The sequence below is a fragment of the Gobio gobio genome, assembly GCF_949357685.1.
Source record: "Gobio gobio genome assembly, chromosome: 24".
Lineage (NCBI taxonomy): Eukaryota > Metazoa > Chordata > Actinopteri > Cypriniformes > Gobionidae > Gobio > Gobio gobio.
In genome coordinates this window covers 41,028,474-41,053,733 of record NC_137120.1, presented here as the reverse complement: position 1 = coordinate 41,053,733, position 25,260 = coordinate 41,028,474, and the positions used below count along the sequence as shown (strand labels likewise).

The following is a 25,260-nucleotide window of genomic DNA, read 5'->3' as shown; positions in this document are numbered from 1 at the left end:
TTTTTTCCTGTACATTAGAATGTGTCCTGTTTAATTTTATATTTTCTTAGCAAAAAAGAACGATTTGTAAAACATTTTTTACCATGATTTACAGAAGACACCCACTAAAATGTCATTCAGTGTAACAATATTTATGTATCAGAAAATCTTATTAGGCATATTTAAAACATGAATCATTTGATGGCATATTAAAATACTCTATTTAAGTATCAAAGTCCAGCCCACAAATACTAATTAATCATAATTTTTAAATCTTTATACTTTGCCACTATCCTTCAAACCACTAGGTTTATTTGCCAGCAAGAAGTTTTTGCAAGGAAGTGAAAATAATTTAAAATATAAGAAAATTTTGTATGATCACATTATTTGATATATTTTAATGATTAGAGGTTAGAATAAGTATATTGTTTAATTTTTTTACACTGAATGAAAAAAGCATTACCCTGAATGACGAAACTTCTACTTCAGCTTATATTGCAGGCCATCTATATCAAAAAGTGAGCTTGACCAGTAAAGTTAATCACAATTATTCACAACATCTACTTATTTTTCAAAAATTCTAACAATATGAATGTTTTTTTGGCATTTCACTGAATGACGTGCGGTTTTGTAACTTAGGATACCACACCATGAAAAGGTGGAATTATCAAATATTTAAGAGCGATGAATTCACTTTTCTGCAGCTCCACATGGTCTTCAGGGCCTTATGATGATGTCACAGATATGTTTATTAATATGATTTCAGAATGGCTTCTTGATCCTGTTACACTGAATGATCTCTTACAAACTGAATTTTCGGGACAAAAGTCCCCTGGTTATTTAAATACTTAAAAAAATAAGTAAGACATAGTCCTTTTAATATAACACAGCCAACACATATTTGAAAATGCCAAGAAAACAAATATATTTTTTTACTTGTTATTTTATACATTTATTTAAAGATGCAATGGCAAAATCAAAGTCCGGACCATTACGCTGAATGACAATTTTACACTTTGGAACATTATTTCCCCTAAATGTTGACATTTTATTTTGACAAAAGTTACAGGGTTCCCACTCTTTTTCAGCAGCCATTTTCCAGTACTTTTCCAGGACATTTTCAATTTTACTACGGCGGGAATAAAAAGACAAGGATCACGCCAAATATTGCTTTCGAAGTCTTTAAAAGCCGTCCAGTTTATTGCCATTACTAAACAATCCAGCATTTTTCAATATGAGCTCTTAATCATGCATTATGACTATGGAAGCTTGTTTACACCACAGAATAAGAAAAGGTAATTGTGACTTTTTATCTCGCTATTCTGACTTTCTCGCAATTGCGAGTTTACATATTTGTGATATAAACGCGAAAATTGTCTTTTTTCCTCAGAATTGGACTTTATAACTTGCAATTGCAGTTTAGATCTCACAATTCTGAGAAAAGTCGTCAGAATTGCAAGATATAAACTCGCAACTGCGCAAAAAAGTCAATTGTGAAGAAAAGGTCAGAATTGCGAGTTTATATCACGCAATTCTGACTATATCTTGCAATTGTGACTTATCTCGCTATTCTGACTTTCTCGCAATTGCGAGTTTACATATTTGCGATATAAACGCGAAAATTGCCGCAATTCTTTTTTCATCAGAATTGGACTTTATAACTTGCAATTGCAGTTTAGACCTCGCAATTCTGAGAAAAGAAGTCAGAAGTGCAAGATATAAACTCGCAACTGCGCAAAAAAGTCAATTGTGAAGAAAAGGTCAGAATTGCGAGTTTATATCTTGTAATTGTGACTTTTTATCTCGCTATTCTGACTTTCTCGCAATTGCGAGTTTACAAATTTGTGATATAAACGCGAAAATTGTCGGAATTCTTTTTTCCTCAGAATTTGACTTTATAACTTGCAATTGCAGTTTAGATCTCACAATTCTGAGAAAAGAAGTCAGAAGTGCAAGATATAAACTCGCAACTGCGCAAAAAAGTCAATTGTGAAGACTTGCGAGTTTATATCACGCAATTCTGACTATATCTTGCAATTGTGACTTTATAAAACAAAAATGTGACTTTATATCAAAATGATGTGATTAGGGAGCAGCTTACGAGTTAACATTCACATACAGTTGAGCAGTTATTATTAGCAAGACTAAACATTATATTCAAAATACTACTCAGCGTCCTGAACATGTGCTTTCTGCAACTAGCGCTAATTGTTTGGGCCAGCGATAAACTCTTTATACTCGGCTAGAGAAATAACTTTTTTTAAAGAATTTTCCCAGACAGCAACAATATTTTCCAGGACATTTCATATTTTCTCTAATTTTCCATGTGTTTTCCAGGACTGGAAAATTTGTCATCAATTTCAAAGGTTTTCCAGGACGAGTGGGAACCCTGAGTTATTTGAAATAGTAAAGTAGACAGTTTACTTGCATTTAACATGTTTTTTATGTATATAAAATGACTTTTGTTGGACACCAAAATAGTGACGTCTTGTCTTTGACCCAAACGCAGACACTAATGTGGTGATGGACGGACACAGACCTTTCCACGGCCTGCCGGATGTGTGTGATCCACGCGTTGCGATCTTCTTTCGAGGCCGTGTGGATTTCGTACATCTCGGGTTCATTGGAGGAGGCGCAGATAAGGAACATGGCCCGCTCCTCGTGAGCCACCTCTCGCACGATCAACTTCTGCAGGGAAATGACGGATGGCTTGTTGTCCTAGCGGAAAAACAACACGAGTGAGTGCATTGAGATGAACAATTTCTCCTTGTGTATGAACCTAAAAGGACACCGTACTTACCACGGTTGAGAACACGTATCTCTGATCCTTCTCTTGCAACAGGACGAGGACATCGGTAAGAAGAACAGCTAGAATATCTGCAACGGAAGTGTAAGATTACAAATTTATTAATGTTTGAAATATATTGTGGAACAGTTTAAAGGGACAGTTCACCCAAAAATGTAAATTGTGTCATTAATTACTGACCCTCATGTGGTTGGACACCCGTCAGTGAGTGAATCAGTGAATCAGTGAGTCGAATCAGCGGTTCAGAGTGATGATTCGACTCACTGATTCATAACGCTCTGAACTGCTGAATCGACTCACTGATTCATAACGCTCTGAACCGCTGAATCGACTCACTGATTCATAACGCTCTGAACCGCTGAATCGACTCACTGATTCATAACGCTCTGAACCGCTGAATCGACTCACTGATTCATAACGCTCTGAACCGCTGAATCGACTCACTGATTCATAACGCTTCGAAGCTTCATGATGCCGTGTTTTGAAATCGTCATCACTATATAAGTCGTTATTTAGGGTTTTTTTGCGCACAGAAACTATTCTCGTCTTCATAAAGTTATTGTAGAGCCGCTGTAGTGAGATGGACTTTGTAACTTTAGTCTTTAGTGTCTTTTAAGGGTCTTGAGAGTGTAAAGTTGAGCCAATGGAGGCCTTTCAGAGCATCAGATTTACACTAAAATATCTTCATTTGTGTCTGAAGATGAACGGAGGTCTGACGGGTGTCCAACCACATGAGGCTCAGCCATTAATGACACAATTTACATTTTTGGGTGAACTAACCCTTTAAGGTAAAGATTGACTACATTCTAACATGATCAAGTTAATCAGCCCATGGGTTGGAGACATTAAGTCTTTTGTCTTTACGCACTTCCTGACCATTTAGCATAACAAGCTCAGAGATTGGTGATGCTCTGTCTGGGCAGGTTTCCCAAAACCTGTATTTTCCAGGCCTGTTTTCCATTCTCTCGGAAAAGTAACGCGCTTAGGGTTGGGTACCGTTCACATTTTAACCCAACTGTAGCTTTTTTCGGTACTTTAGTGATATATCAATAACCATGAAGAAACTGTAATGCTGCATTCACACCGAAGGCCAATCAGGAGCGAGGGATTTCAATGTTAAGTCAACGGAAAATACAACACACAGAATTTGTGGGGAATCTTTTCATAGAAATTTAATTAAAAAGAAGAAAAAATAATAGCATAGTTGCTTTTATGAATTCAATTAATTAAGTAGCTATAGCCTACAACAGGGGTCTTCAACTAAAATTGCTTGAGGTCCAGTAAATGAACCCTCGTGGTCCGGACAATTATATACCTAAAAACAATAATTTATGTTTATTGCCAGACTAAAGAAATTAGTGTAGATAGCATTTGTACTTAATTGAACAAAATATAATATGTTCTCATATGGACAAAACATGTCTGTTCATATTGTTAAAGCAAACATGGGTAATCCTTCACAAAATTGATCTCATTTTGTTGTTGTTCTGTTATGTCCTTTAAGTTGCTTTGGTACAAAATATCTAAATTCAACCAGTAACAATATCTGACAAAAATATGATGAACTAAAAATACCTTCATCTCTAAATCTGCACTTCATTTCAACATTACTAACAACTATTACTAGCAACTAAATTGCTTTTTCCTGCTGAACTGAGATAAATAATAACGATCAATGAACGCAAACCCCCCCTGGATCAGAAAATCAGAAATTTCAAATTTCATGTTATGTTCATTCACATGTATAGTCTCTGCTTAACTAAATGTCTCTAATATTGAACACTGCACTCTTCTGTGCTTCACATTGCACTGGTAAAATATCATTAGCAGTATCATTCAGAAACACAAACAGGCAAAAATAGAGTTTCACCAGTGTTGGAAAAATTAAAAAGTGCTAGAAACATTTGATTTAATGTTTCCACTTTTGACAACCGCAACAGAATCAGAGCACATGAGACACACAGGCCTCAGGATGCAGGAAGAATAAATGCGATTTTTTTTCCACCCATTCATCTCGGAAAACTCGGTTTTCAGCATCAACTTTCCTAATTTTAGAAAATGTCATTGTTTTTGCGCGCCGCTTTCTGCTCTGATAGTGCGTTCTCACCGGATTCGGACCGGAGTCCGCTAGTTGGCGACTCCTAGCCTACAATTTATTGGTAAATATTACAGTAAACAAACATCACAGACGATGGCCATAATGTCAATAACACTTCTGTAAATTACTTAAACACCAAACGTGAATAGAGTGCCAAAATTGCGTCTATCACGTCTAGTTGGACGCTTGAACATTTTGATTCCATTCGCGCGTCCACAGTGAATTGGACGCGTGTATAAATCGAGCGTTTGAAGCTAAATAGATGGAGGTCTTGCGGCGCGATAGACGCATTTCGCGCGGTGCGATGGACGCAATTCCGCCTCATTCGCATGAGCGAATTTGACGCAAATTGAGTGGTGCTTTTTGTGCATTCACGCGTTTGAAGCGAATTCACGTCTGACGCCTGAGTTTAAAAATGTGAACTTTGGTGTCAATTCGCGGCGCGTTAACCAATCAGGAGCCTGCTCACTGCGGTCACGTGGTGAAGTGACGACGAGAAACCCCGCATAATTTAAAAACACTACTGTTATTGTGTCACAAAATGTAGTTTTAAGACTTTTTCAGGTGTGAATGTAGTTGTTTAACCCTCTCGCAATCGGCTCTCTTTTTATCTTATCAGTGCCAAAGAGACTCCAATAACTATGTACGTTTTTTTTATCATTCAGGCAAGTGTTATACGTCATTATAATCTGTTAAGTTTCTATTTTTTTTGTGTACAGTCACAATAAAAACAAAATGTTGTGCTTTTTGCAAAATAAAGAAAACAAACATGATGCGCGATCTGCAGCCTCTCTGTCAAAGACGTTCATTCAGATAGTTTTCAGAAAATGAACTGTAACTTAGTGAATACTTGCCTCACAAACATGAGACAAACGTCTAAAGAAACGATGAAATGTCAGGTTTTAAACAATGTAAACCAAATCGAAAATAAATATTCTGTGTTTATGTAATCTGTTTGAAAGCGCCTTGAGAAATACAGTTTTTCATCCCACATATTATTTCTATTAGGGATGCACGATATTGGATTTTTGCCGATATGCCGATATTTTTCAACTCATTCTGGCCGATGCCGATATCGATACCGATATATGGTTATTTTTCCATTTGTTTGGAAATCACCATTTTGAGCAAAAAAAAAATGTTTTTTTCATTCTGGTTTCAGATTTCTGAGGTCTCCTTACTAAAAGGATACTTGTTAAAAATAAATTAATGTTAATAACGTTCTTTTTAAAAATAACAGTATATTAAAAGCGCTGAAAATAACAATAATAAAGTCAGTCATTTTTCACCCCAGACAGATACAGTTGTAACCTAAATATTTTATTTTTGGATTTAATGTTTGTTCACATGAAGTGGGGGTGGCATGGCATCAGTTGATGCTGTATTTAGCTTCAGATAAAAACATTCACAGTTATTTTAGAGCTCCTTGGATTATTTTTCATCATCCATTTCATGCAAAAGCATTTCCCTCCCGTTTTCTTCTTATCCATGCAAATTGTCGTTCTCATAATACCTTTGAGGCGACCAGATGCGGCTTTCCAGTTTACCATGCCCTCATACAAGAGTTTGCGGCGGCCCTGAGAAAGGTCCTCCTTACGAAAGACACGTCCGTCTTTGATTTTCCCAAGGGACTTGGGCTCCATCTTGGAGGCGATTTCCCTAAGCCGTGCTTCCTTCTCGTAGAGATTGACATGGGCATCCACCTGAACTATGGTGTCTTTGATTACACAGAGAGCTTGGGCCAATCCTTCATGTTCCTCTGTCCCGGCTGGAGAGGGAAGAAAGCATTAAAGGGTTAGTTCACCCAAAAATGTAAATTGTGTCATTAATGACTGAGCCTCATGTGGTTGGACACCCGTCAGACCTCCGTTCATCTTCAGACACAAATTAAGATATTTTAGTGTAAATCTGATGGCTCTGAAAGGCCTCCATTGGCTCAACTTTACACTCTCAAGACCCTTAAAAGACACTAAAGACTAAAGTTACAAAGTCCATCTCACTACAGTGGCTCTACAATAACTTTATGAAGACGACAATAGTTTCTGTGCGCAAAAAAACCCTAAATAACGACTTATATAGTGATGACGATTTCAAAACACGGCCTCATGAAGCTTCGAAGCGTTATGAATCAGTGAGTCGATTCAGCGGTTCAGAGCGTTATGAATCAGTGAGTCGATTCAGCGGTTTGGAGCGTTATGAATCAGTGAGTCGATTCAGCTGTTTGGAGCGTTATGAATCAGTGAGTCGATTCAGCAGTTTGGAGCGTTATGAATCAGTGAGTCGATTCAGCTGTTTGGAGCGTTATGAATCAGTGAGTCGATTCAGCAGTTTGGATCGCCAAATTTCAGCAGTTTGGTGGTTTGACACGCGATCCGAATCATGATTCGACTCACTGATTCATAGCGCTTCAAACTGCTGATTCGACTCACTGATTCATAGCGCTTCAAACTGCTGAATCGACTCACTGATTCATAACGCTCCAAACAGCTGAATCGACTCACTGATTCATAACGCTCCGAACCGCTGAATCGACTCGCTGATTCATAACGCTCTGAACTGCTGAATCGACTCACTGATTCATAACGCTTCGAAGCTTCATGAGGCCGTGTTTTGAAATCGTCATCACTATATAAGTCGTTATTTAGGGTTTTTTTGCGCACAAAAACTATTCTCGCCTCTTCATAAAGTTATTGTAGAGCCGCTGTAGTGAGATGGACTTTGTAACGACGTCTTTAGTGTCTTTTAAGGGTCTTGAGAGTGAACCGTGCATTGAGCCAATGGAGGCCTTTCAGAGCATCAGATTTACACTAAAATATCTTCATTTGTGTCTGAAGATGAACGGAGGTCTGACGGGTGTCCAACCACATGAGGCTCAGTCATTAATGACTCAATTTACATTTTTGGGTGAACTAACCCTTTAATAACCTTGTATATTCATAATATCTGAATAGTTTAAGGGCACCATAACGACCAACCTTCAGTGTTGTGCAGGATGCGCTCCACAAGAACAGGATATTTGGTGATTCGCTGTGTCACCAGCAAGATGCATTCTGGGACGCCTAACCGTCGCACTATTGACAGATTACTTATTTTCTGAAACACAACAAGGTGAGAAAAAGATTCAAAACAGTGCTGAGGACAACCTAGCATGGGGACGTATAAGACCTCAACATACTCTCATGAGGTTCTGGAACTTCTTGTTGCTCTGCAGCTGCTCTTTGTAGTAGTTGACGGCCTCAGTGTGCCGACTGCAGAAATCCCCATAACTTTCCTTCATTCGCTCTCCAAGCTCTCCGGAAAACTAAAACCAGATACACACAAACACATATGCTTGTGTGAAGCAGAGTGTGTAGGGCAGGAAGTGTGAAAACAACATGTTTAAAGCAGGAAGTGTAAAGCAGGAAGTGTAAAGCAGGAAAGGCGACGAGAATGTCTGAAGCAGGAAGTGTGACAACAGTATATGAGGCAAGAAATAAAACAGGATGTTTGAAGCAGGAAGTGATTGCACAAAAGTGTGACAACAGGAAGTAAGGAGGAGGAAATGTAGGGCAGGAAATTCGAAGCGAGAAGTATAGAGCAGGAAGTGTGAAAACAACATGTGTAAAACAGGAAGTGTAAAGCAGGAAAGGCGACGAGAATGTCAAGCAGGAAGCAAAAGCACAAAAGTGTGACAACAGTATATGAGGCAGGAAATAAAACAGGATGTTTGAAGCAGGAAGCGATAGCAGGAAGTGTGAAAACTGTGATTGTGAAGCAGATAGTGTAAGGCATGAAATGTGAAGCACAAAAGTGTGACAACAGGAAGTAAGAAGGAGAAAATGTAGGTCAGGAAATGTGAAGCGAGAAGTTTAGGACAGGAAGTGTGAAAACAACATGTGTAAAGCAGGAAGTTTAAAACAGGAAGTGTAAAGCAGGAAGTGTAAAGCAGGAAAGGCGACGAGAATGTCTGAAGCAGGAAGCAAAAGCACAAAACTGTGACAACAGTATATGAGGCAGGAAATAAAACAGGATGTTTGAAGCAGGAAGCGATAGCAGGAAGTGTGACAACAGGAAGTAAGGAGGAGGAAATGCAGGGAAGTAAATCTGAAAATATGAAGCGAGAAGTATAGGGCAGGAAGTGTGAAAACAACGTGTAAAGCAGGAAAGGGGACGAGAATATCTGAAGCGGGAAGCAAAAGCACAAAAGTGTGACAACAGGAAGTAAGTAGGAGGAAATGTAGGGCAGGAAATTCGAAGCGAGAAGTATAGAGCAGGAAGTGTGAAAACAATATGTGTAAAACAGGAAGTGTAAAGCAGGAAAGGCGACGAGAATGTCAAGCAGGAAGCAAAAGCACAAAAGTGTGACAACAGTATATGAGGCAGGAAATAAAACAGGATGGTTGAAGCAGGAAGCGATAGCAGGAAGTGTGAAAACTGTGTTTGTGAAACAGGAAGTGTAAAGCAGGATGTGTAAAGCAGGAAGTGTAAAGCAGGAAAGGCGACGAGAATGTCTGAAGCAGGAAGCAAAAGCACAAAAATGTGACAACAGTATATGAGGCAGGAAATAAAACAGGATGTTTGAAGCAGGAAGTGATAGCAGGAAGTGTGACAACAGGAAGTAAGGAGGAGGAAATGTAGGGAAGTAAATTCGAAAATACGAAGCGAGAAGTATAGGGCAGGAAGTGTGAAAATGTGTAAAACAGGAAGTGTAAAGCAGGATGTGTAAAGCAGGAAGTGTAAAGCAGGAAAGGCGACGAGAATGTCTGAAGCAGGAAGCAAAAGCACAAAAATGTGACAACAGTATATGAGGCAGGAAATAAAACAGGATGTTTGAAGCAGGAAGTGATAGCAGGAAGTGTGACAACAGGAAGTAAGGAGGAGGAAATGTAGGGAAGTAAATGTGAAAATACGAAGCGAGAAGTATAGGGCAGGAAGTGTGAAAATGTGTAAAACAGGAAGTGTAAAGCAGGATGTGTCAAGCAGGAAGTGTAAAGCAGGAAAGGCGACGAGAATGTCTGAAGCAGGAAGCAAAAGCACAAAAATGTGACAACAGTATATGAGGCAGGAAATAAAACAGGATGTTTGAAGCAGGAAGTGATTGCACAAAAGTGTGACAACAGGAAGTAAGGAGGAGGAAATGTAGGGAAGTAAATCTGAAAATACGAAGCGAGAAGTATAGGGCAAGAAGTGTGAAAACAATGTGTAAAGCAGGAAAGGCGACGAGAATATCTGAAGTAGGAAGCAAAAGTACAAAAGTGTGACAACAGTATATGAGGCAGGAAATAAAACAGGATGTTTGAAGCAGGAAGCGAAAGCAGGAACTGTGAAAACTGTATTTGTGAAGCAGGAAGTGTAAGGCAGGAAATGTGAAGCACAAAAGTGTGACAACAGGAAATATGAAGCGAGAAGTATAGGGCAGGAAGTGTGAAAAAACGTGTAAAGCAGTAAAGGCACAAAACTGAATCAAAAGCACAAAACTGTGACAACAGGAAGTAAGGAGGAGGACATGTAGGGCAGGAGGTGGAAATCGGGAAGCATGGCAACAGCAGGAAGGGTATGATGAAAAACAACAGGAAGTGTAGGGCAGAACATTTTAAAAAAGAGGGAAAAAATGATGTTAAAGCAAGAAATCTAGAGTAGGATGTTTGAAGCAGGAACTGTAAGACAGGAAACGTGAAGCTGGAAATGTAGGACAAAAAACAGGAAGCCTTGGGTGCGTGACAACATGATGTGTAAGCAAGGAAGTGTAGGGCAGGAAATATAACAACAGAAAGTTTGAAGCAGGAAGTTTGACAACAGCAGGAAGTGTGGGGTGAAAGTGTGACAACAGAAAGTTTGAAGCAAAAATCACAAGACAGGAAAGGCAAAGCAGGAAGTTTAGGAAAAAAGTGTGACAACAGAAAGTATAAAGAAGGAAATGTAGGCCAGGAAAAGTGAAGCAGGAAGTATGACAGCTGGAAAAGTGGGGCAAAAGTGTGATCAGCAGGAAGTGTGAAGTAGGAAGCAAAAGACAGGAAATGTGAAGAGGGAAGATTAAGGCAAAAGGGTGATGACAGGAAGTAGGAAGCAGGAAATGTTGGGCTTTACAACAGCAGGAAGTGGTGGGGGGAAAGTGTGACGATGAGATGTTTAAAGCAAAAAGAGTAAGACAGGAAAGGCGAAGCAGGAAGTTTAGGGAAACCGTGTGACAACAGGAAGTGTAAAGCAGGAAATGTAGGCCAGGAAGTGTGAAGCAGGAAGTATGACATCAGCTGGAAGCGTGGGGCAAAAGTGTGTTCAGCAGGAAGCGTGAAGCAAAAGACAGGAAATGTGAAGAGCGAGAATTGAGGCAAAAGGGTGATGACAGGAAGTAGGAAGCAGGAAATGGGCTTTAAAACAACAGGAAGTGTGCGGGGAAAGTGTAAAGATGAGATGTTTAAACCTAAAAGCGTAAGACAGGAAAGGCGAGCAGGAAGTTTAGGGAAAAAGTGTGACAACAGGAAGCAAGGAGGAGGAAATGTAGGACAGGAAGTGTGAAGCAGGAAGTATGACATCAGCTGGAAGCGTGGGGCAAAAGTGTGTTCAGCAGGAAGCGTGAAGCAAAAGACAGGAAATGTGAAGAGCGAGAATTGAGGCAAAAGGGTGATGACAGGAAGTAGGAAGCAGGAAATGGGCTTTAAAACAACAGGAAGTGTGCGGGGAAAGTGTAAAGATGAGATGTTTAAACCTAAAAGCGTAAGACAGGAAAGGCGAGCAGGAAGTTTAGGGAAAAAGTGTGACAACAGGAAGTAAGGAGGAGGAAATGTAGGACAGGAAGTGTGAAGCAGGAAGTATGACATCAGCTGGAAGCGTGGGGCAAAAGTGTGTTCAGCAGGAAGCGTGAAGCAAAAGACAGGAAATGTGAAGAGCGAGAATTGAGGCAAAAGGGTGATGACAGGAAGTAGGAAGCAGGAAATGGGCTTTAAAACAACAGGAAGTGTGCGGGGAAAGTGTAAAGATGAGATGTTTAAACCTAAAAGCGTAAGACAGGAAAGGCGAGCAGGAAGTTTAGGGAAAAAGTGTGACAACAGGAAGCAAGGAGGAGGAAATGTAGGCCAGGAAGTGTGAAGCAGGAAGTATAACAACAGCAGTAAGTTTAGGGGAAAAGTGTGACAACAGGAAGTAAGGAGGAGGAAATGTAGGCCAGGAAGTGTGAAGCAGGAAGTATAACAACAGCAGGAAGTTTAGGGAAAAAGTGTGACAACAGGAAGTAAGGAGGAGGAAATGTAGGCCAGGAAGTGTGAAGCAGGAAGTATGACAACAGCAGGAAGTTTAGAGAAAAAGTGTGACAACAGGAAGCAAGGAGGAGGAAACGTAGGCTAGGAAGTGTGAAGCAGGAAGTATAACAACAGCAGGAAGTTTAGGGAAAAAGTGTGACAACAGGAAGTAAGGAGGAGGAAATGTAGGCCAGGAAGTGTGAAGCAGGAAGTATAACAACAGCAGGAAGTTTAGGAAAAAAGTGTGACAACAGGAAGTAAGGAGGAGGAAATGTAGGCCAGAAGGTGTGAAGCAGGAAGTATGACAAAAAACAGGAAGCCTTGGGTGCGTGACAACATGATGTGTAAGCAAGGAAGTGTAGGGCAGGAAATATAACAACAGAAAGTTTGAAGCAGGAAGTTTGACAACAGCAGGAAGTGTGGGGTGAAAGTGTGACAACAGAAAGTTTGAAGCAAAAATCACAAGACAGGAAAGGCGAAGCAGGAAGTTTAGGAAAAAAGTGTGACAACAGAAAGTATAAAGAAGGAAATGTAGGCCAGGAAAGGTGAAGCAGGAAGTATGACAGCTGGAAAAGTGGGGCAAAAGTGTGATCAGCAGGAAGTGTGAAGCGCGAAGCAAAAGACAGGAAATGTGAAGAGGGAAGATTAAGGCAAAAGGGTGATGACAGGAAGTAGGAAGCAGGAAATGTTGGGCTTTTCAACAGCAGGAAGTGGTGGGGGAAAAGTGTGACGATGAGATGTTTAAAGCAAAAAGAGTAAGACAGGAAAGGCGAAGCAGGAAGTTTAGGGAAACCGTGTGACAACAGGAAGTGTAAAGCAGGAAATGTAGGCCAGGAAGTGTGAAGCAGGAAGTATGACATCAGCTGGAAGCGTGGGGCAAAAGTGTGTTCAGCAGGAAGCGTAAAGCAAAAGACAGGAAATGTGAAGAGCGAGAATTGAGGCAAAAGGGTGATGACAGGAAGTAGGAAGCAGGAAATGTTGGGCTTTAAAACAACAGGAAGTGTGGGGGGAAAGTGTGAAGATGAGATGTTTAAACCTAAAAGCGTAAGATAGGAAAGGCGAGCAGGAAGTTTAGGGAAAAAGTGTGACAACAGGAAGCAAGGAGGAGGAAATGTAGGCCAGGAAGTGTGAAGCAGGAAGTATAACAACAGCAGGAAGTTTAGGGAAAAAGTGTGACAACAGGAAGTAAGGAGGAGGAAATGTAGGACAGGAAGTGTGAAGCAGGAAGTATAACAACAGCAGGAAGTTTAGGGAAAAAGTGTGACAACAGGAAGTAAGGAGGAGGAAATGTAGGACAGGAAGTGTGAAGCAGGAAGTATAACAACAGCAGGAAGTTTAGGGAAAAAGTGTGACAACAGGAAGTAAGGAGGAGGAAATGTAGGCCAGGAAGTGTGAAGCAGGAAGTATGACAACAGCAGGAAGTTTAGGGAAAAAGTGTGACAACAGGAAGTAAGGAGGAGGAAATGTAGGACAGGAAGTGTGAAGCAGGAAGTATGACATCAGCTGGAAGCGTGGGGCAAAAGTGTGTTCAGCAGGAAGCGTGAAGCAAAAGACAGGAAATGTGAAGAGCGAGAATTGAGGCAAAAGGGTGATGACAGGAAGTAGGAAGCAGGAAATGTTGGGCTTTAAAACAACAGGAAGTGTGGGGGGAAAGTGTGAAGATGAGATGTTTAAACCTAAAAGCGTAAGACAGGAAAGGCGAGCAGGAAGTTTAGGGAAAAAGTGTGACAACAGGAAGTAAGGAGGAGGAAATGTAGGCCAGGAAGTGTGAAGCAGGAAGTATAACAACAGCAGGAAGTTTAGGGAAAAAGTGTGACAACAGGAAGTAAGGAGGAGGAAATGTAGGCCAGGAAGTGTGAAGCAGGAAGTATAACAACAGCAGGAAGTTTAGGGAAAAAGTGTGACAACAGGAAGCAAGGAGGAGGAAATGTAGGCCAGGAAGTGTGAAGCAGGAAGTATGACAACAGCAGGAAGTTTAGAGAAAAAGTGTGACAACAGGAAGCAAGGAGGAGGAAACGTAGGCTAGGAAGTGTGAAGCAGGAAGTATAACAACAGCAGGAAGTTTAGGGAAAAAGTGTGACAACAGGAAGTAAGGAGGAGGAAATGTAGGCCAGGAAGTGTGAAGCAGGAAGTATAACAACAGCAGGAAGTTTAGGAAAAAAGTGTGACAACAGGAAGTAAGGAGGAGGAAATGTAGGCCAGAAGGTGTGAAGCAGGAAGTATGACAAAAAACAGGAAGCCTTGGGTGCGTGACAACATGATGTGTAAGCAAGGAAGTGTAGGGCAGGAAATATAACAACAGAAAGTTTGAAGCAGGAAGTTTGACAACAGCAGGAAGTGTGGGGTGAAAGTGTGACAACAGAAAGTTTGAAGCAAAAATCACAAGACAGGAAAGGCGAAGCAGGAAGTTTAGGAAAAAAGTGTGACAACAGAAAGTATAAAGAAGGAAATGTAGGCCAGGAAAGGTGAAGCAGGAAGTATGACAGCTGGAAAAGTGGGGCAAAAGTGTGATCAGCAGGAAGTGTGAAGCGCGAAGCAAAAGACAGGAAATGTGAAGAGGGAAGATTAAGGCAAAAGGGTGATGACAGGAAGTAGGAAGCAGGAAATGTTGGGCTTTTCAACAGCAGGAAGTGGTGGGGGAAAAGTGTGACGATGAGATGTTTAAAGCAAAAAGAGTAAGACAGGAAAGGCGAAGCAGGAAGTTTAGGGAAACCGTGTGACAACAGGAAGTGTAAAGCAGGAAATGTAGGCCAGGAAGTGTGAAGCAGGAAGTATGACATCAGCTGGAAGCGTGGGGCAAAAGTGTGTTCAGCAGGAAGCGTAAAGCAAAAGACAGGAAATGTGAAGAGCGAGAATTGAGGCAAAAGGGTGATGACAGGAAGTAGGAAGCAGGAAATGTTGGGCTTTAAAACAACAGGAAGTGTGGGGGGAAAGTGTGAAGATGAGATGTTTAAACCTAAAAGCGTAAGATAGGAAAGGCGAGCAGGAAGTTTAGGGAAAAAGTGTGACAACAGGAAGCAAGGAGGAGGAAATGTAGGCCAGGAAGTGTGAAGCAGGAAGTATAACAACAGCAGGAAGTTTAGGGAAAAAGTGTGACAACAGGAAGTAAGGAGGAGGAAATGTAGGACAGGAAGTGTGAAGCAGGAAGTATAACAACAGCAGGAAGTTTAGGGAAAAAGTGTGACAACAGGAAGTAAGGAGGAGGAAATGTAGGACAGGAAGTGTGAAGCAGGAAGTATAACAACAGCAGGAAGTTTAGGGAAAAAGTGTGACAACAGGAAGTAAGGAGGAGGAAATGTAGGCCAGGAAGTGTGAAGCAGGAAGTATGACAACAGCAGGAAGTTTAGGGAAAAAGTGTGACAACAGGAAGTAAGGAGGAGGAAATGTAGGACAGGAAGTGTGAAGCAGGAAGTATGACATCAGCTGGAAGCGTGGGGCAAAAGTGTGTTCAGCAGGAAGCGTGAAGCAAAAGACAGGAAATGTGAAGAGCGAGAATTGAGGCAAAAGGGTGATGACAGGAAGTAGGAAGCAGGAAATGTTGGGCTTTAAAACAACAGGAAGTGTGGGGGGAAAGTGTGAAGATGAGATGTTTAAACCTAAAAGCGTAAGACAGGAAAGGCGAGCAGGAAGTTTAGGGAAAAAGTGTGACAACAGGAAGTAAGGAGGAGGAAATGTAGGCCAGGAAGTGTGAAGCAGGAAGTATAACAACAGCAGGAAGTTTAGGGAAAAAGTGTGACAACAGGAAGTAAGGAGGAGGAAATGTAGGCCAGGAAGTGTGAAGCAGGAAGTATAACAACAGCAGGAAGTTTAGGGAAAAAGTGTGACAACAGGAAGTAAGGAGGAGGAAATGTAGGCCAGGAAGTGTGAAGCAGGAAGTATAACAACAGCAGGAAGTTTAGGGAAAAAGTGTGACAACAGGAAGTAAGGAGGAGGAAATGTAGGCCAGGAAGTGTGAAGCAGGAAGTATGACAACAGCAGGAAGTTTAGGGAAAAAGTGTGACAACAGGAAGTAAGGAGGAGGAAATGTAGGCCAGGAAGTGTGAAGCAGGAAGTATAACAACAGCAGGAAGTTTAGGGAAAAAGTGTGACAACAGGAAGTAAGGAGGAGGAAATGTAGGCCAGGAAGTGTGAAGCAGGAAGTATGACAACAGCAGGAAGCGTGGGGCAAAGTGTGATCAGCAGGAAGTGTGTTAAGCTTGGATGTGTGAAGCAGGAAGCAAAAGACAGGAAATGTGTAGCAGGAAGCATAAGGCAACAGCAGCAATAATGAAACAGGAAATACAGGACCGAAAGTTTGAAGCAGGAAGTACGACAAAATCACGGCATGTACCTGGGATATAAGGATATCTGAGAGTTTATGGATGGCATAGTTGTGCTCGCTGCCCGGCTCCAGGGACTCCGCCCGGCGCTCCCTGAGGCGGGACAGGAAGTGGTTGTGCAGCTCCAGCAGGCTGTCCAACTGGGGGAAGAGACAGTCCAGCTTCCTGTCGTCCAGCTGTAGCGTCTCCCGCAGCTCTCGGGCATACACGCGGAGCATGATCTTGAGCGTCCGCACGTGGTGGATCTCCGTCTGGATGAGCTCTGGAGGAGACAGGAAGAGCTTTAGAGAAACACTTATGTGGCGTTCACACCGGACGCAAATGACGCGAATAATTTGCGCTATTCACGCGAAGTTGGACGCTTGAACATTTTGAGTTTACTCGCTTCATTCGCGCGTGAAATTCACTTCATTCGCGCTTGAAATTCACTTCCTCTTCATTCGCGTGTGAAATTCGCGTGTGAAATTCGCTTCATTCGCGCGTGAAATTTGCTTCATTTGCGCGTGAATTTCGCTTTATTCGCGCGTGAAATTCGCTTCATTCGCGTGTGAAATTCGCTTCATCTTCATTCGCACGTGAAATTCACTTAATTCGCGTGTGAAATTCGCTTCATCTTCATTTGCGCGCGAAATTCGCTTCATTCGCACGCGAAATTCGCTTCATTCGCACGCTTCATTCGCTTCATTCGCACGCGAAATTCGCTTCATCTTCATTCGCGCGTGAAATTCGCTTTATTCGCGCGTGAAATTCGCTTTATTCGCGCGTGAAATTCGCTTCATTCGCGCGTGAAATTCACTTCATTCGCACGTGAAATTCGCTACAAAACGTAGTTTTAAGACTTTTTCAGGCAATAATGTAGTTGTTCGAAGCTCAAATCTGTGGTTTATAAAGAGAGATCCTCTCTGAACATGTGATCTGGTGTGTGTGGAGTTGAACATGTGATCTGGTGTGTGTGGAGCTGAACATGTGATCTGGTGTGTGTGGAGTTGAACATGTGATCTGGTGTGTGTGGAGTTGAACATGTGATCTGGTGTGTGTGGAGTTGAACATGTGATCTGGTGTGTGTGGAGTTGAACATGTGATCTGGTGTGTGTGGAGCTGAACATGTGATCTGGTGTGTGTGGAGTTGATCATGTGATCTGGTGTGTGTGGAGTTGAACATGTGATCTGGTGTGTGTGGAGTTGAACATGTGATCTGGTGTGTGTGGAGTTGAACATGTGATCTGGTGTGTGTGGAGTTGAACATGTGATCTGGTGTGTGTGGAGTTGATCATGTGATCTGGTGTGTGTGGAGTTGATCATGTGATCTGGTGTGTGTGGAGTTGATCATGTGATCTGGTGTGTGTGGAGTTGAACATGTGATCTGGTGTGTGTGGAGTTGATCATGTGATCTGGTGTGTGTGGAGCTGAACATGTGATCTGGTGTGTGTGGAGCTGAACATGTGATCTGGTGTGTGTGGAGTTGAACATGTGATCTGGTGTGTGTGGAGTTGATCATGTGATCTGGTGTGTGTGGAGTTGATCATGTGATCTGGTGTGTGTGGAGTTGAACATGTGATCTGGTGTGTGTGGAGTTGATCATGTGATCTGGTGTGTGTGGAGCTGAACATGTGATCTGGTGTGTGTGGAGCTGAACATGTGATCTGGTGTGTGTGGAGTTGAACATGTGATCTGGTGTGTGTGGAGTTGATCATGTGATCTGGTGTGTGTGGAGCTGAACATGTGATCTGGTGTGTGTGGAGCTGAACATGTGATCTGGTGTGTGTGGAGTTGATCATGTGATCTGGTGTGTGTGGAGTTGAACATGTGATCTGGTGTGTGTGGAGTTGATCATGTGATCTGGTGTGTGTGGAGTTGATCATGTGATCTGGTGTGTGTGGAGTTGAACATGTGATCTGGTGTGTGTGGAGCTGAACATGTGATCTGGTGTGTGTGGAGTTGAACATGTGATCTGGTGTGTGTGGAGTTGATCATGTGATCTGGTGTGTGTGGAGTTGATCATGTGATCTGGTGTGTGTGGAGTTGAACATGTGATCTGGTGTGTGTGGAGTTGATCATGTGATCTGGTGTGTGTGGAGCTGAACATGTGATCTGGTGTGTGTGGAGCTGAACATGTGATCTGGTGTGTGTGGAGTTGAACATGTGATCTGGTGTGTGTGGAGTTGATCATGTGATCTGGTGTGTGTGGAGCTGAACATGTGATCTGGTGTGTGTGGAGCTGAACATGTGATCTGGTGTGTGTGGAGTTGATCATGTGATCTGGTGTGTGTGGAGTTGAACATGTGATCTGGTGTGTGTGGAGTTGATCATGTGATCTGGTGTGTGTGGAGTTGATCATGTGATCTGGTGTGTGTGGAGTTGAACATGTGATCTGGTGTGTGTGGAGTTGAACATGTGATCTGGTGTGTGTGGAGTTGAACATGTGATCTGGTGTGTGTGGAGTTGAACATGTGATCTGGTGTGTGTGGAGTTGAACATGTGATCTGGTGTGTGTGGAGTTGAACATGTGATCTGGTGTGTGTGGAGTTGAACATGTGATCTGGTGTGTGTGGAGTTGAACATGTGATCTGGTGTGTGTGGAGCTGAACATGTGATCTGGTGTGTGTGGAGTTGATCATGTGATCTGGTGTGTGTGGAGTTGAACATGTGATCTGGTGTGTGTGGAGTTGAACATGTGATCTGGTGTGTGTGGAGTTGAACATGTGATCTGGTGTGTGTGGAGTTGAACATGTGATCTGGTGTGTGTGGAGTTGATCATGTGATCTGGTGTGTGTGGAGTTGATCATGTGATCTGGTGTGTGTGGAGTTGATCATGTGATCTGGTGTGTGTGGAGTTGAACATGTGATCTGGTGTGTGTGGAGTTGATCATGTGATCTGGTGTGTGTGGAGCTGAACATGTGATCTGGTGTGTGTGGAGCTGAACATGTGATCTGGTGTGTGTGGAGTTGAACATGTGATCTGGTGTGTGTGGAGTTGATCATGTGATCTGGTGTGTGTGGAGTTGATCATGTGATCTGGTGTGTGTGGAGTTGAACATGTGATCTGGTGTGTGTGGAGTTGATCATGTGATCTGGTGTGTGTGGAGCTGAACATGTGATCTGGTGTGTGTGGAGCTGAACATGTGATCTGGTGTGTGTGGAGTTGAACATGTGATCTGGTGTGTGTGGAGTTGATCATGTGATCTGGTGTGTGTGGAGCTGAACATGTGATCTGGTGTGTGTGGAGCTGAACATGTGATCTGGTGTGTGTGGAGTTGATCATGTGATCTGGTGTGTGTGGAGTTGAACATGTGATCTGGTGTGTGTGGAGTTGATCATGTGATCTGGTGTGTGTGGAGTTGATCATGTGATCTGGTGTGTGTGGAGTTGAACATGTGATCTGGTGTGTGTGGAGTTGAACATGTGATCTGGTGTGTGTGGAGTTGAACATGTGATCTGGTGTGTGTGGAGTTGAACATGTGATCTGGTGTGTGTGGAGTTGAACATGTGATCTGGTGTGTGTGGAGTTGAACATGTGATCTGGTGTGTGTGGAGTTGAACATGTGATCTGGTGTGTGTGTGGAGCTGAACATGTGATCTGGTGTGTGTGGAGTTGAACATGTGATCTGGTGTGTGATCTGGTGTGTGTGTGGAGTTGAACATGTGATCTGGTGTGTGTGTGGAGCTGAACATGTGATCTGGTGTGTGTGGAGTTGAACATGTGATCTGGTGTGTGATCTGGTGTGTGTGGAGCTGAACATGTGATCTGGGCTGCGTTCAGCCCCGACAAAACGTTGCAAAACGTTTTTTAAACGGTAACGGTGCTGCGTTGAACACCCTGTTCTGTTGACGCAAGAGTTGTAACTATGGCAGCCGAGAAGGCCATTCTTTGTGTTCTTTTTGAGGAATTTTCGGAGCCTGATAAAATCGATATAAATACGTGTTTAATACTGCAAAATACATGCAATCACTGCCCTTGCCATCCAGAATAAATGACAACACCCCAATCCCATGTATTTAACTTTTTTATCTCCTGGTAATCAATTCTAATTTAAATCATTTTATTTCTAGTTCTTACTTTTTTAATAGCTTGTATTTTCTTTCTCACTTTATGTCAAGCACTTAATTACATATATGAAATTTGGTATGGAATATGGAATATGGAAAGCTAAGGATATAAATAAATACATCATAATGTTGATTTTTATATATATATTAGCCTACTATAAAACTCTTACGACAATCATGTCTTCTAATACCAGCGGACACATTAAACATCTTCACTTGGACCCATTGTGTGAGCTGTCTCTTTAATACCGCGTGGTTTATATGTTGCTTCTGATTGGAGTGACATTTTTGACACACCCACCAAACGAGAAAAAACGCATCTCAAACCCGTTGCACACCGGTGCGCACCGTTTCCAGGAAACATGACGTTCAACCGGAAACCGTAGCAAAACGTTGCGCACCGGTTTGAGCGTTGAACGTGCCCCTGGTGTGTGTGTGGAGTTGATCATGTGATCTGGTGTGTGTGGAGTTGAACATGTGATCTGGTGTGTGTGGAGTTGATCATGTGATCTGGTGTGTGTGGAGTTGAACATGTGATCTGGTGTGTGTGGAGTTGAACATGTGATCTGGTGTTGTTTTGTTGTCTGAACTAGGGATCGACCAATATGGATTTTTTTTAGTGCCGATGCCGATTTTTTTTCATAGCCGATGAGCAATACGGGCTGCCGATTTTCTTGAGCCGATATTTGGAGCCGATAATGCTTTTGCTCCCTCAATTTACATTAAAAAAAATTCACAATGATCATGATTACAATTTAAAATTTACAATTAAAAAAACATTTATTGAACAAAAAAAACAAAACAATATTTAACAAGTAATAAAAACAGGTGAGGTAGAACAAGAAAAAAAAGAGTTCAGTGGTGAAAAATTCTGAAAATAAATATTTAAGCATAAATAAAATAATGACACTATTGCTCACAGTATCAACAAGCGAGCAGAATAATAAAGTGCACACTGACTGCACTATACTTCATTTAAAACTATTTACAACCTAGTCATTTAATGGCTACACTCTAAAAAATGCTGGGTTAAAAATAACCCAAGTTGGGTTGAATATGGACTAACCCAGCAATTGGGTTGTTTTGACCCAGCGGTTGGGTTAAATGTTTGCTTAAAACAACCCAATCGCTGGGTTAGTCCATTTTCAACCCAACTTGGGTTATTTTTAACCCAGCATTGTTTAGAGTGTAGGTGCACTTCACTTAATCTCTTGTAGAGCAACACCAGCGGTAATTCAGGAAAAAATCTCCCAATGCTCCACGTGAAACTTCAGTCTTTCCACCTTTTACCATCGTCAATTCTCAACTGATTTTGATTATTATGCGCGAGGGAGAGCAAGAGAGTTTGAAGACGGTGAGAGCTGCCCTGTGGACGCCTGTCTGGAAATAATGCAGGGAAAAAATATCGGCCAACGCAGCAGCCTTATATCGGCCGATACACGTAAAAAGCACAAATATCGGCGAACCCAGCAGCCTTATATCGGCCGATACACGTAAAAATCACAAATATCGGCGAACCCAGCAGCCTTATATCGGCCGATACACGTAAAAATCACAAATATCGGCGAACACAGCAGCCTTATATCGGCCGATACACATAAAAATCACAAATATCGGCCGATATATCAGTCTAACACTAGTCTGAACCAGATATTAATATACAGATTTTCTCCTCATTGTTGTCACTACTAGAGCAAGCTCCTGATTGGTTATCGCGGTGCGAATATCCGGCAAAGTTCAGATTTTACAACTTGAGCGATTCGCTCAATTCGCGTAATTCTCGCGAATCGCAGTATTGACTTAACATGTAAATCACTCGCGCGATTCGCGTCCGGTGTGAACGCATTACAGAGGAAGATAAACAACACCAACCATATATAACATCCTGTCTCTTCATCATCTCCTTGGAATATTTCTTTAAGAAGTGCTGATCCACAGCCAGACTCCAGGACTCCACCTCGAAGTCTTGCGCGATGGCTTCCAGCTCCCCTCGCACTGTGGTGTAATACGCATCTGCACACACACAGATCCACGTCACAAAGTGTTGCTCGATGCTTTACTAAACCATGTTGAGGTGTTCTCACCTTCCACCAGGAGCGATTCGGGCGCGGTGGAGGCCAGAGACAGAGTGTCGTCGGCCGGCCGCCGCAGCCGGAACGCATCAACCTCATCCATCTCTCCTGGGGTAGAGCTGCCAGACAACATCAATACTCATTATTATTATTTTTATTTTATTATTATTATTTTTTTATTATTGACAAAAAACAGCAAAATACAAAACTCTCGTAGGGGAAAGAGAGTATACACATACATGTGTTTTGACTTTATACACACAATTCTGACTTTATACACACAATTCTGACTTTATATCACACAATTCTGACTTTATATCTCACAATTCTGACTTTATATCATACAATTCTGACTTTATACACACAATTCAACTCTGACTATCACACAATTCTGACTTTATACACATAATTCTGACTTTATATCACACAGTTCAAATCTGACTATCACACAATTCTGACTTTATCACACAATTCTGACTTTATATCACACAATTCTGACTTTATACACACAATTCTGACTTTATATCACACAATTCTGACTATAACACAATTCTGACTTTATACACATAATTCTGACTTTATATCACACAGTTCAAATCTAACTATCACACAATTCTGACTTTATACACATAATTCTGACTTTATATTACACAGTTCAAATCTGACTATCACACAATTCTGACTTTATACACATAATTCTGACTTTATATTACACAGTTCAACTCTGACTATCACACAATTCTGACTTTATACACATAATTCTGACTTTATATCACACAGTTCAAATCTGACTATCACACAATTCTGACTTTATACACACAATTCTGACTTTATATCACACAATTCTGACTTAATCACACAATTCTGACTTTATATCACACAATTCTGACTTTATATCACACAATTCTGACTTTATCTCACAATTCTGACTTTATCACACAATTCTGACTTTATCACACAATTCTGACTTTATCACACAATTCTGACTTTATACACACAATTCTGACTTTATATCACACAATTCTGACTTTATATCACACAATTCTGACTTTATCACACAACTCTGACTATCACACAATTCTGACTTTATACACATAATTCTGACTTTATATCACACAGTTCAAATCTGACTATCACACAATTCTGACTTTATACACACAATTCAAATCTGACTATCACACAATTCTGACTTTATACACATAATTCTGACTTTATATCACACAATTCAACTCTGACTATCACACAATTCTGACTTTATACACATAATTCTGACTTTATATCACACAATTCAACTCTGACTATCACACAATTCTGACTTTATACACACAATTCAAATCTGACTATCACACAATTCTGACTTTATACACATAATTCTGACTTTATATCACACAATTCAACTCTGACTATCACACAATTCTGACTTTATACACATAATTCTGACTTTATATGACACAATTCAACTCTGACTATCACACAATTCTGACTTTACATCACACAATTCTGACTTTATATCACACAATTCAAATCTGACTATCACTCAAATGACTAGTAATTATGACGGGATGTTCTTCATTTGCATTGATACATAAGCCTCACACATGAATATGAACAGCACTATTTAATTTAATAATTAATTAATTTGTTACATTTATATAGCGCTTTTCTAGGCACTCAAAGCGCTTTACATAGAAGGGGGAATCTCCTCAACCACCACCAATGAGCAGCTCCACCTGGATGATGCGACGGCAGCCATTTTGTGCCAGTACGCCCACTACACATCAGCTGAATGGTGGAGAGGAGACTGAGGGATGAAGCCAATCTGTATATATATGATTAGGAGGCCAATGGGCAAATTTGGCCAGAATGCCGGGGTTACACCCCTACTCTTTATCGAAGGACATCCTGGGATTTTTAATGACCACAGAGAGTCAGGACCTCGGTTTAACATCTCATCCGAAAGACGGTGCTTGTTACAGTATAGTGTCTAGTGTTGCTAATAGTGTCCCCATCACTATACTGGGGTGTTAGGACACACACAGACCACAGGGTGAGCGCCCCCTACTGGCCTCACTAACACCTCCACCAGCAGAAGCCTAGTTTTCCCAGTTGGTCTCCCATCCAGGTACTGACCAGGCTCAGCCCTTCAGTGGGAAACCAGTCTTGGGCTACAGGGTGATATGGCTGCTGGCTATGTAATATTATATATTTATATATATTAAAAATATAAATTGCTTGAATTTAATGGATCTGAAATGAAAAAAATCACGAACCAAAAGAATAATCAAACTTTTATTAAGATATATATATATATATATATATATATATATATATATATATATATATATTTATTAGGGCTGTCAAAAGATGAATCGCGATTAATCGCATCCAAAATAAAAGTTTGTGTTTACATAATATATGTGTGTGTACTCTGTTAATTATTATTTATATATAAATACACAGCGGTTCAGAGTGTTATGAATCAGTGAGTCGACTCAGCGGTTCAGAGCGTTATGAATCAGTGAGTCGACTCAGCGGTTCAGAGTGTTATGAATCAGTGAGTCGATCAGCAGTTCAGAGCGTTATGAATCAGTGAGTCGACTCAGCGGTTCAGAGCGTTATGAATCAGTGAGTCGACTCAGCGGTTCAGAGTGTTATGAATCAGTGAGTCGACTCAGCGGTTCAGAGCGTTATGAATCAGTGAGTCGATCAGCGGTTCAGAGCATTA

The 25,260-nt window shown here is 41.3% G+C and overlaps 1 protein-coding gene across 2 annotated transcripts in view; it reads right to left on the bottom strand.

Moving 5' to 3' along the window:
• The window catches only part of arhgef18b (rho/rac guanine nucleotide exchange factor (GEF) 18b), a 92,798-nt gene that overhangs the window by 32,124 nt on the left and 35,414 nt on the right, over positions 1 to 25,260 (bottom strand). For both annotated transcript variants that reach the window (XM_079808050.1, XM_079808051.1), the window contains 8 exons: positions 22,548 to 22,654; positions 22,336 to 22,476; positions 16,428 to 16,678; positions 8,059 to 8,184; positions 7,859 to 7,976; positions 6,397 to 6,651; positions 2,780 to 2,856; positions 2,519 to 2,697 (listed from right to left, as the gene is read on the bottom strand). In XM_079808050.1, coding sequence (XP_079664176.1) covers positions 2,519 to 2,697; positions 2,780 to 2,856; positions 6,397 to 6,651; positions 7,859 to 7,976; positions 8,059 to 8,184; positions 16,428 to 16,678; positions 22,336 to 22,476; positions 22,548 to 22,654 — 1,254 coding nt within the window. The remainder of the gene's footprint in view (positions 1 to 2,518; positions 2,698 to 2,779; positions 2,857 to 6,396; positions 6,652 to 7,858; positions 7,977 to 8,058; positions 8,185 to 16,427; positions 16,679 to 22,335; positions 22,477 to 22,547; positions 22,655 to 25,260) is intronic.